This window comes from Tauraco erythrolophus, unplaced genomic scaffold, assembly GCF_009769465.1.
Source record: "Tauraco erythrolophus isolate bTauEry1 unplaced genomic scaffold, bTauEry1.pri scaffold_93_arrow_ctg1, whole genome shotgun sequence".
NCBI classification, from domain to species: domain Eukaryota; kingdom Metazoa; phylum Chordata; class Aves; order Musophagiformes; family Musophagidae; genus Tauraco; species Tauraco erythrolophus.
This window is the reverse complement of record NW_028238660.1, coordinates 48436-60353: the sequence shown is the minus strand read 5'-3', so window position 1 is coordinate 60353 and position 11918 is coordinate 48436. Positions and strand designations below refer to the sequence as shown.

The 11918-nt window shown below is 60.5% G+C and overlaps 1 protein-coding gene across 1 annotated transcript; it reads right to left on the bottom strand.

Annotated features, from left to right (window-relative positions):
- Positions 1-290: 290 nt before the first annotated feature.
- Positions 291-11566, bottom strand: EVI5L (ecotropic viral integration site 5 like; the record flags this gene model as incomplete). Its single annotated transcript, XM_086631087.1, has 18 exons — positions 11418-11566; positions 10135-10324; positions 9748-9972; positions 9220-9294; positions 8807-8932; positions 8097-8240; positions 7835-7924; positions 7093-7190; positions 6922-6982; positions 5874-5927; positions 4723-4755; positions 3813-3953; positions 3105-3233; positions 2521-2661; positions 1713-1865; positions 1088-1234; positions 476-571; positions 291-386 (listed from the first exon to the last, which is right to left on the bottom strand). Coding segments are annotated over exons 1-18 (2148 nt in total), but the record flags the coding sequence as incomplete, so codon positions are not given.
- Positions 11567-11918: the final 352 nt, after the last annotated feature.

Here is an 11918-nt window from a genome sequence, read left to right as displayed (position 1 = left end):
AGGGTACAAGTCCCCCAGCACCCATGGGTGCAGGGTCCAGGTGCTGCAGCACGCAGGGGCGCAAGGTCCGGGTCCCTCATCCCCACCCGGGCATGGGCTGCGAGTGCCACAGCACCCATGGGTGCAGGGTCCAGGTGCTGCAGCACGCAGGGGTGCAAGGTCCGGGTCTCTCAGCGCCCTCCCCGGGCACTGGGCCTGCGGGTGCCACAGCACCCATGGGTGCAGGGTCCAGGTCCCCCAGCCCCCCCGGGCGCGGGCCGCGGGCGCCGCAGCACCCATGGGTGCCTCACCTCGGCCTTGAGCTCGTCGATGTGGTCCTTGAGCTGGCGGATGTACTGGGCGGCGTCCGAGTGGTTGAGCTGCCCCTGGATCATCCCCTCCTCCCTCTGCGGGTGCGGGTGGGTCAGCGGGTGCCCGGCACCCCCCGGCACCCCGTCCCCCACCCCGTGCCCACCCCGTGCCCCCCCCAGCTCACCTGGATCTCCAGCTCGGCCACGCGCTGCCGCATCTCGGCCAGGGCTGCCATGCTGTCGGCCTCGCGCAGCCGCACCGCCATCACCTCCTCCTTGCTCTGGGGGCACCCGCGTCACCCGCTGGCACCTCTGGGTCACCCACCCCCCTCAGCCCCCCCACCCGGGGGGGGGTCCAGCCCTGGCGGTGTCCCCAGGGACACGGGAAGGGCGGTGGAGGGGGCACTGGGGGTGATGGGAGCTCAGGGGAGGGGAGGGGGGACATAGGGACCCCATGGCTGTGGGTGTCCCAGGGGAGGGGACGGGGAGCACCCAAGGGTGCCCCCCTGGGAGGTGACAGAGGGTGTCCCCAGACGCCCTCATGTGCCCCCAGATGCCCGCAGGTCCCCAGGGTGCCCCCAGGCTGTCCCCCGGGTGCCCCCAGGGTGTCCCCAAGTGCCCCCAGGGTCCCCAGGGTGCCCCCAAAGTGTCCCCAGGGACCCCAGCATGTCCCCAGGGTGCCCCGCAGGTCCCCAGGGTGCCCTCAGGTGCCCCCAGGCTGTCCCCAGATGCCCCCAAGTGCCCCCGGGTGGCCCCAGGGTGCCCAGGATGTCCCCGGGTGCCCCCCGGGTGCCCACCTTGCACTGGGCCTCGGCGTGCTTGCGGTGGCTCTCGCTGAGCTGCGCCTGCAGCCCCTTGCTCTGCGCCGCCGCCACCCGCAGCTGCTCCCGCAGCCCCGCGCACGTCTGCTCCGCGCGGCCCAGCACCGTGCGCTGGATCTGGCCCTGCGGGGACGGCCCCGTCAGCGCCCCGGCCCCCGCACACCCCCCGACCCAGCACCCCAACCCCAGTACCCCCAGTTCAGCACCCACAGCCCCAGTACTGCCCAGTTCTGCCCCCCCCAGCCCCCTGGTCAGGATGTGACCCACACTCTGACCCACGTCTCGATCTGCAGCACCCGCTGGCACAGCACCTCGAGCACCAGCACCCCCAGTTCAGCACCCCCAGCCCCAGTACCCCCAGTTCAGCACCCCGAGCACTCCCAGTTCAGCACCCAAACCCTGGTATCCCCCGACCAAGCACCCACAACCCCAGCACCCCCTGACCCAGCACCCAAACCCTGGGATCCCCCAACCCCGCACCCCAACCCTGGGTTCCCCAGTTCAGCACCCACAGCCCCAGCACCCCCAGTTCAGCACCTACAGCCCCAGTACCCCCAGTTCAGCCCCCCCTCCCCGGTCAGGATGTGACCCAGGCTCCCACCTGCGTCTCCAGCTGCAGCACCCGCTGGCGCAGCGCCCGCAGCTCGGCCTGGGCCTGGGCCTCGCGCAGCCGCGCCGCCACCACGGCCTCCTGCAGCGCGTTGGCGTTGCTCCGCCGCGGCGACTCCTTCCAGCGCCCGCTCGCCCGGCCCGCCTGCGCCCCGCGGCCGTCAGGCACCCGCCGGAGGACGGGGGGGACCCAGGTGGCCCCCGCAGGGACCCCGGGTGGCGGGATGAGGGACCCAGGTGGGTGGGAGTGGACCCAGATGTCGGGACAAGGGTCCTAGGTGGCCAGGAGGGGACCCAGGTGGCCAGGAGGGGATGCAGGTGGCCAGGAGGGGACCCAGATGTTGGGAGAAGGGACTTAAGTGGCCAGGAGGGGACCCAGGTGGCCCCTATGGGGACCCAGATGTTGGGACAAGGGTCCTACGTGGCCAGGACGGGACGTAGGTGGCCAGGAGGGGACCCAGGTGGCCCCCATGGGGACCCAGATGTCGGGACAAGGGTCCTAGGTGGCCAGGACGGGACGTAGGTGGCCAGAAGGGGGCCCAGGTGGCCAGGTGGGGACCCTGGTGACTGGGAGGGGACCCAGATGTCGGGACAAGGGTCCTAGGTGGCCAGGACGGGATGTAGGTGGCCAGGAGGGGATGTAGGTGGCCAGGAGGGGACACAGGTGGCCAGGACGGCATGTAGGTGGCCAGGAGGGGATGTAGGTGGCCAGGAGGGGACTCAGGTGGCCAGGAGGGGACACAGGTGGCCAGGAGGGGATGTAGGTGGCCAGGAGGGGACGCAGGTGGCCCGGTCCTTACCTGCCAGCTGTCGCTGAGGTCCTTCACCTGCTGCTGCAGCTCCGTCAGCGACTTGACGGCCTCGGCCTCGCGCAGCGCCAGCGCCTGCAGCTCCTCCTGCAGCCGCACCACGTTGTCCTCGTCCGGCAGGAGGCTGTTCCTCTGCAGGGACACGGGGGACATCGCTGGGGACAGCGGATACCGGTGGGGATAGCCCAGGGGAGGCACATCCCGGAGCGGTGGCACCGGGTATCAGCCAGGGACAGCCCAGGGCAGCTGGACGTCACGGAGGACACCTCGGGGTGGTGGCACTGGTCACCAGCAGGGTGGTGGCACTGGGGGGTCATCCCCCTCCATTGGGTGGAGGTGGGGACACTCAGGGGGCATTGGGGAGAAGATGACAGGGGACATTAGGGGCAGGGGATTCCCTGGGAACACGTGGCACCAGGGATCCGCGGGCACAGGGGGAACACCTGGGGGCACTTGTGTGGCACTGGAGGTCCCCAGGGACAGGGGACACCAGGTCCAGGACCCCCAGGGCCACTCGTGGGCCCTGTCTCCATCTCCAAGGCCATCGGGGTGCCACCACGAGCCGTCCCTGTCACCTTCTCCATGTCGAGGACTTTATCCTGCATCTCCTTGAGGGCGCCGAGGGTCTCGCTCTCCCGCAGCCGCGACTGCTCCAGCTCCGTCTCCAGGTGGGTGACGAACTCCTCGCTGAAGCGGGGGTTGCCCTGCCACCGTCCCCAACGCCGTCACCCGTGGGGGGCACAACGCCTGTCACCCCTCCACGTTGCCCACGGCGGTGGCAGCCACCACAAGCGCCCAGATTGAGGGCGTGAATTGAAAGGGGGGAATGTGTGGAGGCCATGGGGACACCTGGGGACATCTGGGGATGCTTGAAGACATCTGGGGATGCTTGGGGACACGTGGGGATGCTTGGGGACATCTGGGGACATCTGGGGATGCTTGAGGACACGTGGGGATGCTTGGGGACATGTGGGGACACTTGGGGACATCTGGGGATGCTTGGGGACACCTGGGGACATGTGGGGACACTTGGGGACATCTGGGGATGCTTGGGGACATCTGGGGATTCTTGGGGACACCTAGGGACATCTGGGGATGCTTGGGGACATCTGGGGATGCTTGGGGACACATGGGGATGCTTGGGGACACATGGGGACATCTGGGGATGCTTGGGGACATCTGGGGACACCTGGGGACACTTGGGAACATCTGGGGATGCTTGGGGACATCTGGGGACACCTGGGGACACTTGGGGACACCTGGGGATGCTTGGGGACACCGACCTGCTGGTCCTGCAGCTGCCGGATGGTGGTCTGGGCGCGCTGCAGGTTCTCGGTGGCCGAGGTGCAACGCTGCTTCACCACCGCCAGCTCCCGCTTGATGACGTAGTTCTCCTCCGCCTCCTGCGCCCGCGTCACCTGGCCCTGGGGACAGCGGGGGACACGCGTCACCGCCGTGGCACGGGGGTGGCTGGTTCCGCCCCGCTGCGGGTCGCCGGGAGGGCTGCGGTGGCGTGGGGGGACGTGGGGCCACGCTGGTGTCACAGTGCGTGAGGCTGGGGACAAGGGAATGATGATGGGGACACAGGGGTGACATCAGCCATGGAGGGTGACGTTGGCCATGGAGAGTGACGTCAGCCAGGTGACACCAGGGATGAGGGGGTGACAGCCCGCAGCTGGTGACAGCAGGCACGAGAGGGTGACACCAAGGTGGGGGTGACACCAGCCCCGTGGCGGGTGACACCGAGGATGAGGAGGTGACATCAGCCCTGTGACAATGATGTCAGCCCCGTGGAGGTGACATCGGCCCCGCAGGGATGATGTCAGCCCCGTGGCGGGTGACACTGAGGACAAGGAGGTGACATCGGCCCCGCAGGGATGACATCAGACCTGTGGCAGGTGACGCCGAGGACAAGGAGGTGACATCAGCCCCGTGGGGATGATGTCAGCCCCATGGCAGGTGACGCCGAGGACAAGGAGGTGTCACCGAGCCCCAAAACGGGCCAAAACTTCCCATTTCCACCAACCGCCCCCAAATCCTCCTTCCCGCAACGCGGGGAAGGTGCGCGGGAGCCTCCGGAAAAGCAGGAGAAAAGGTCGATCTACCCCAAAACGAGCTGGATACAGGGAGGGGGGGAAGCCAAAGGGGGGAGAAAAGGGTTAAAAAGGGAAAAATGGCGATTTTTGACGCTACCTGGATGAGCCTGTCGGCGAGAGCCGCGCTCTCCTGCGGCCGCCGGCGGAGGAGAGAGAAAAGAGAGGAGAGACGGAACGAGATAAACGAGGAGACGGAGGCAGCGAGAGGCGGAGGCACCCGGCACCCTTCCCAGGCCACGGTCCCCGTTTTGGGGCGTTTTCCGAGGATTTGAGCTCTTTTCCCCCTCTGAGCTCCAAGAGGGTACGCGGCGCGGGCGTTTCGCCCTCAACCGGAGCGTTTCCCACCGCCCGGAGAGAGAGCGTGCGTGGAAAAGGGAGGAAGCGGCCGCTCGCTGGGCTGAAATTCGCCTCTTTTGGCACCAAAATGGGTGAATTTTGGGGGTGCGGCTTAGAAAAGGGGTGCTGGAGGTGGAGGGGCTGCACCCATGGGTGCTGGGGTTGCCCCGGGGGGGGGGGTTGGGTGCTCCAGGGTTGGTTTTAGGGTGCTCCAAGGGGGTTTTGGGGTGATCCAGGGGAGCTTAGGGTGCTCCAGGGGGTTAGGGGTGCTCCAGGGGGGGTTTTGGGTGCTCCAGGGTTTGTTTTGGGGTGCTCCAGAGGGATTTTGGGGTGCTCCAGGGAGTTCAGGGTGCTCCAGGGGGAACTTGGGGTGCTCCAGGGGGGCGTGGGGTTCTCCAGAGTAGTTTTTGGGTGCTCCAGGGGGGTTTTGGGTGTTCCAGGGTTTGTTTTGGGGTGCTCCAGGGGGAACTTGGGGTGCTCCAGGGGGAACTTGGGGTGCTCCAGGGGGAACTTGGGGTGCTCCAGAGTAGTTTTTGGGTGCTCCAGGGGAGTTTAGGGTGCTCCAGGGGAGTTTTGGGTGCTCCAGGGCTTGTTCTGGGGTGCTCCAGGGGGAGTTTGGGGTGATTCAGGGGAGTTTAGGGTGCTCCAGGGTTTGTTTTGGGGTGCTCCAGAGGGATTTTTGGGGTGCTCCAGGGGAGTTCAGGGTGCTTCAGGGGGGGTTTAGGGTGCTCCCGGGGGCGTTTTGTGTGCTCCAGGGGGGTTTGAGGGTGCTCCAGGGGGGTTTGGGGTGCTCCAGGGTTTGTTTTGGGGTGCTCCAGGGGGGTTTAGGGGTGCTCCAGGGGGTTTAGGGGTGCTCCAGGGTTTGTTTTGGGGTGCTCCAGGGGGGTTTAGGGGTGCTCCAGGGGTGTTTACCTTCTCCAGGGTTTCAATGCGCTGTTTGAGCAGGCGGTTCTCGGTGCGGAGGCGCTGGGGGGGTGGAAAACAGGGAGGAATAAGCCCCAGTGCAGGGGGGTTGATGTCCCCGGGAGGGGTCACTGGGCTTGGGGACAGGGGGACACGGGGGTAAAGTGGCCCCGGGGATGGGCTAAGCTGTCCCCAGATGGCTCAGGCGGCCCTGGGATGGCTCAAACGATCCTGAGGATGGGACAAAGTGGCCCTGGGATGGCTTATATGGCTCGGGACGGCTTACGTGGCCCTGGGGACAGGCTAAGTGGCCTTGGGGACAGCTTAAATGGCCCTGAGGTGGGTCACGGTGGCCCCAGGATGGCTTAGATGGTCCCAGGGATGGCTCAAATGGCCCCGAGGATGGGTGAAAGTGGCCCTGGGATGGCTCAGATGGCTCTGTGACAGGCCAAGTGGCCCCGATGGCTTAAATGACCCTCGGGGACACCTTAAATGGCCCTTGGGATGGGTAAAAGTAGCCCCTGGATGGCTCAAATGATCCCAGAGATGGGCTAAGCTGCCCCAGGAGGTCTCCAGTGGCCCCAGGGATGGCTCAAAAGGTGCTGGGGACAGGCTAAAAGGTACCTGTGATGGGCTAAGTGGCCCTGGGGACAGCTTAAATGGCCGTAGGACAGGCCAAAACGATGCCAGGATGGCTCAGATGGCCCCAGGGATGGGTGAAGTTGTCCCAGGATGTCTGAAATGGCTCCGAAGATGGGTCAAGTGGCTCCAGGGACAGGCGAAGCCACCCTGAGACAGCTCAAGTGGCCCCAGGAATGGGCTACATCGCCCCAGGATGGCTCAAAGTGGTCCCAGGGATGAGTCAAAGTGGCCCCAGGATGGTTTAAGTGGTCCCGGGGATTGACTAAGTCATCCCGGGATGGCTCGAATGGTGCTGGGAATGGGTCAAGTGACCCTAGATGGGCCAAAGTGTCTCCAGGACAGCTTGGATGGCCCCAGGGATGGGCCAAGTGGCCATGAGGATGACCCCAAGACACCAACACTTGACCCGTCCCACCTTGATCTCGATCTGTTCCTCCATCTCTTTGTTCTTGATGGCGGCGTATTCCTTCTCCAGCCTGCGTGGGACACGGGGACAGGCTGGGACACGAGGACGGGGAGCAGATCACTCGGCCCTGCACCCCACAGTTGATGGGAGATGCCACCCAAGCGCAGGAACCCATCTCACCTCTTCATCTTCTTGGGGTTGTACTTGACCTGGAAGGCCCTGAGGATGAGCTTGTCGGGGCAGCTGTCGAACTGGTGAGGAATCACCTTCTGGAAGTACTGCAGACACGGAAACCGGCCGTGAAACACGGCCCCGAACCAGCTCGTCACATAAACCGGCCCCAAAATAGGATCCGTTGGAGAAATCTGCCCCAAAACATGCCCTCGGCGCACAAATCCATCCCAAAATTGCATGAACCAGCCCCAAAATACGGCCCATCACGCAAACCCAAAATACAGCCTGTTCCCTAAATCCACCCCAAAATATGGTTTGTTGAATAAAACCATCCAGTTGGGAGAAACCTGCCCAAAAAATACTAAATTTGGGGCTAAATCTGCCCCAAACTAAGTCCCCTTGGATAAATCTGCCCCAAAATACATCCCCTTGGATGCCTTGTTGGACAAATCCACTCAAAAATACGTCCCGTTGCTTAAATCCGCCCCAAAACACGTCTCATTGGAGAAATCTGTCCCAAAGACATGTCCCGTGGGACAAATCCATCCCAAAACTCATCCTGTGGGACCAGTCTGTTCCAAAACTCGTCCCGTGGGACAAATCCACCCCAAAACTCATCCTGTGGGACAAATCCACCCCAAAACACGTCCCGTGGGACAAATCCAGCCCAAAACACATCCTGTTGGAGAAAACCACCCCAAAACACGTCCTGTGGGACAAATCCACCCCAAAAGCCAGCGGCACGCACCTGGGACATGCCCTCCATGTCGAGCTGGATGAGCTCAGCCTGGTTGAACTGCAGCAGCGCCATCCCCACGCGGAAGACGATCTCCAGCCCCTGTGGGAAGGGTCTACACTTGATCCCATGTCATCACCTTTCCCACCCGGGGTTTCGGGTTTTTCTCCCCAAAAATCAGACCGGTTGGTGTGGGGAGAACGTTTCCACATCCAGGTGGAAAACACGGTCGTGGTCCCTTTGTGATTTACGGTGTCGGCCGCGGCCCCGTTACCTCGTACATGAAGATGTCGAAGACACGCGTGGCCACGGGAAGAGGGAAGGTGGTGAGGAAGAGGGTGAGGAACCAGGACGAAGCATACATGGAGGTGAGGAAGCTCTGCGAGCGGAAGTGGATGTTCAGCTCTGGCAGTTGCTCCTGGACATAAGAAATGGGGGAAACGAAGAGAAACGGGGAACGGTGGATGTTTTTCGGAGTCAGTCATGGGTGTTGAGGTTTCAACAGGTCCATGAGGTCTTGTGGAGGTCCTTGAGGGGTCTCAGGGAAGGTGTCTTGGTGGGAGGAGGGGCTTGTGGATGGTCCCCAGGGTCTCATGGGTGTCCCTCAGGGCATCTTGTGGAGGTTCCTGAGGGGTCTCATGGATGGGTCCTTTGGGTGTCTCCCAGGTGGTCCCCAAGGTCTCCCAGGTGGTCCCTAAGGCATCTCACAGAGGTTCCCTGGGGTCTCACGGATGTCCCCAGGGTATCTTGTGGACATCCTTGGGGTTTCATCCTTGGGTCTCCCCTGAGAAATCACCGATGACCCTCAGAGCATCTCATAGACATCCCCAGGACCTCTGTTGCTGGACACAAGCTCCGTTGGAGGAATCTACTTCTCCCAAGAGCTGCCACTTCACTCCTACCTCTCTCTGTCCTTGTTCCCGGGCTCCACCTGCCAGTTCCCACTCCCCCCGAGTGTTTTGGGGGGCGTGGGGTGGTACCTACCTGCAGCATGTACTCAAACTGGTAGATGCAGAGCCCCAGCTCGGCCATGCTGGGTTTGAAGAGCTCCCGTAAGCGGTATTCCTGCATCAGCCTCACGAACACGCAGAAGGCCTCTTCCTCGGGCATCTGGAGACCCAAAAGGACATGAATTTCTCCTTAAAACCCTGCTGGAAGCTCCGGATGAGGAGCCTCTTTCCATCTGGATGGGACAGGACATGTCAGGAGCTGTCCCAGGAACGTGAACAAGGGATTTTAAACCCATCAGGAGCAAGTGGGATGGTGGGAATGAGCCTGGTTTGCTCCTCAGGATCAAGAAAAAGGCTCCTATTCCCTAAGATGGTTCCACCACATCTCCAGAGGGTGTTAAAAAAACCCCATGGGCAGCTCGTCCTCGCTGCGGGGTTGTCACAAACCTGCATGAGCAGCAGTCCCACGATGAAGGCGCTACCCTGGCAGTATCCGACCTCCCGGTCCACCAGCGAATAGGCCTGGAAGGAGGGAAAAAATGGGAAATAAATATATGTGTGAGCAGGAGGACCTGCATCCCTGGCCGTGGGAGGCCAACAGTGGAGGGAAGCCTCGACCACGGCATCAAAAAGAGCTTTTTTTATCAGTTGACAACACCTCCTGCGAGAAGGAACTGAATTTAGAAATCCTGAAATTTAGAAATCTAGGAATCTTGAATTTAGACCCCAAAATACTCCATTATTTCTTTCCTGATCTGGAGAAAAACTCAATAGGAAAAATGAGGTCTGAGATGGACGGGGAACGAGGTCCCTCTGCGAGGACAGGGCTGTCACGCCGCAGGAAGTGATGGTTCCAGGAGTTTGTGGTGGAAACCAAACCCATCAAAAATTAATATCCAGTTAAAACGGCTTCGAAACCCGAAGTGGCATCCGGGCTGCGGCCAAAATCCGTCGAGGTTCGAGGAAAGACGTTACCTTCATGACGTTGAAGAGAACCTCCTGGCCCAGACTGTCCTGTCCCTTGAAGAACTCGTGCTCCGGGTACGTGCGGGCGATGTCCCGTCGGATGAGCTTCTCGCAGGGAGAGGACATCTTGAGCAGCTCCGAGTACTGGTTTTTGACGGGCATGTCGGTGGCACTGCAGAGCAGCTGCCAGACGATGGCACGGAAGTGGTGGGGGATCCCTTTGCGGATGAGCTCCTGGGAAAAAACGGGGCAAAACCCTGAGAAAACAGGTTTTGAGGAGATGGGGAAGCTCCTCGTGGATGGGGAGACATCATCCTGTCCTGGCACGGGGAAGATGGCGCCGTAGATTTTTGCGGCGGGGTTAAAATAGGATTAAAAATCCAGCAACGTCCTCACCTTCAGCAGCTTCTCCTTCTTCTTCCGCCACTCGTCCCACTCGTTGACGATGCGGCCCCAGAGGATCCAGGTGTCCTCCTCGAGGTGGCTGAGGTTGGAGGAGGCCGAGGAGCTGGAGACCAAGGAGGAGCCGCTGTTCCTCCGCGAGCCGTTCATGGAGCGCATCGACTTGGAGTCGGCCTCCAGCAGCCTGCGAGAGACCGAGACAGCCTCAAAAAAAGCCCCAAAGGAGGAAAAAGTCTCCAAAACTGCCCCAAAGGAGGAGAGATTCCTGTAAAACCGTCCCAAAAAAGGAGATGTTCCCCCAAAACTGCCCCAAAGGAGGAGAGATTCCTGTAAAACCGTCCCCAAAAAGGAGATATTCCCCCAAAACAGCCCCAAAGAAGAAAAGATTCTCCCAAAACTGCTCCAAAGGAGAAGATATTAATCCAAAACCATGCTAAAGAGGAGAGATTCCCCCAAATGAGCAGATATTCCCCCAAAATGCCTGAAAGGAGAAGAGATTCTCCCAAAACAGCCCCGAAGGAGAAAAGATTCCTCCAGAATGCCCAAAGGAGGAGATACTCTCCCAAAACCACTCCAAAGCAGGAGAGATTTCTCCAAAAATGCCCCAAAGGAGAAGATATTCCTCCAAAATCATCCCAAAGGAGGAGATACTCCCCCAAACCCACACTAAAATAGGAGAGATTTCCCCAAAACGAGCAGATATTCCCCCAAAACGCCCCAAAGGAGGAGAGATTTCCCCAAAACCATTCCAAAAAAGGCGATATTCCCCCAAACCAGCACCCGGACGGGCTATTTTTCCCGCCCGGATGCCGACAGCCATCTAAAAATTGTTTTTTTTTTAAGCAAATTCATTAAAGAACTAGATTTCCAACGGAGTTTTTCCATGAGGAAATTCCTTTCCAAAGGGTTTTGCAAAGAAATTTCCACATCAGGGCTGGATTTTACCAACTTGGATTGGATTTTACAATCCAGGGCTGCATTTTAACACCGGTTTAATGCCAGGGACGGAGTTTTTCACCGGATATTTCGGTTGAGCGAGCCTCGGGGGCTGGTTTTCCATCAAAACCAGTTTAAATTTATTATTTATTATTCCCAAACAGCTGCTTCCAGCGAAAATATCACCTCGAAAATCATAAACCGAAGCGTTTTCATCCCGCCTGGATCCACGGTTGAGGGAAGCGGCTCGTTGTTGTCCGGTGGGTTTGATTTTAAGGGAAACGCTTCGGAAAAAAAGGCTGGAAAAAAGATGGAATGGGGTGAAAACCCGCCGCACTCACCGATTTTGCTCTTCCAGCTTTGCCAGTAGCTCCAATTCGTCGGGGCTGAGGTTTTCCGAGTCGGAAGTGGGCGAACACGCCGGAGCGGAGTTGACGGAGGAGAGGCCTTCGTGAGAGGAGGAGTCCGGGCTGACGGCCGGCGACGCCATGGCGGCGACGCGCCGAATCCGCGGGGATTTCGGGGTCTCACCTGGAAAAGCCGAGTGGGATGTGAGTCCCTCAGCCTTTCCTCCTCACAGCATCGCTTCCAATCCCTTAAAACCCTCCGGTTTTAGCTCATCTGATAAAAATCAGGATGCGAGTTTGCAGCCTATGGAGATATTCCCTTAATTCCCTAAAAAATAAAATCCCTAAAAAATAAAAATTAAAAAAATTTAAGCCCAGTTTTCCCATTGAGCCGGGTCGAAGCGCATCGCCGCGCCTTCGCCCGACATCAGCGGAATTAAACGAGTCTAAAAACTGGGATTAAGTCCATTTTGGGAAGGAAAGGGGCAAATTTGG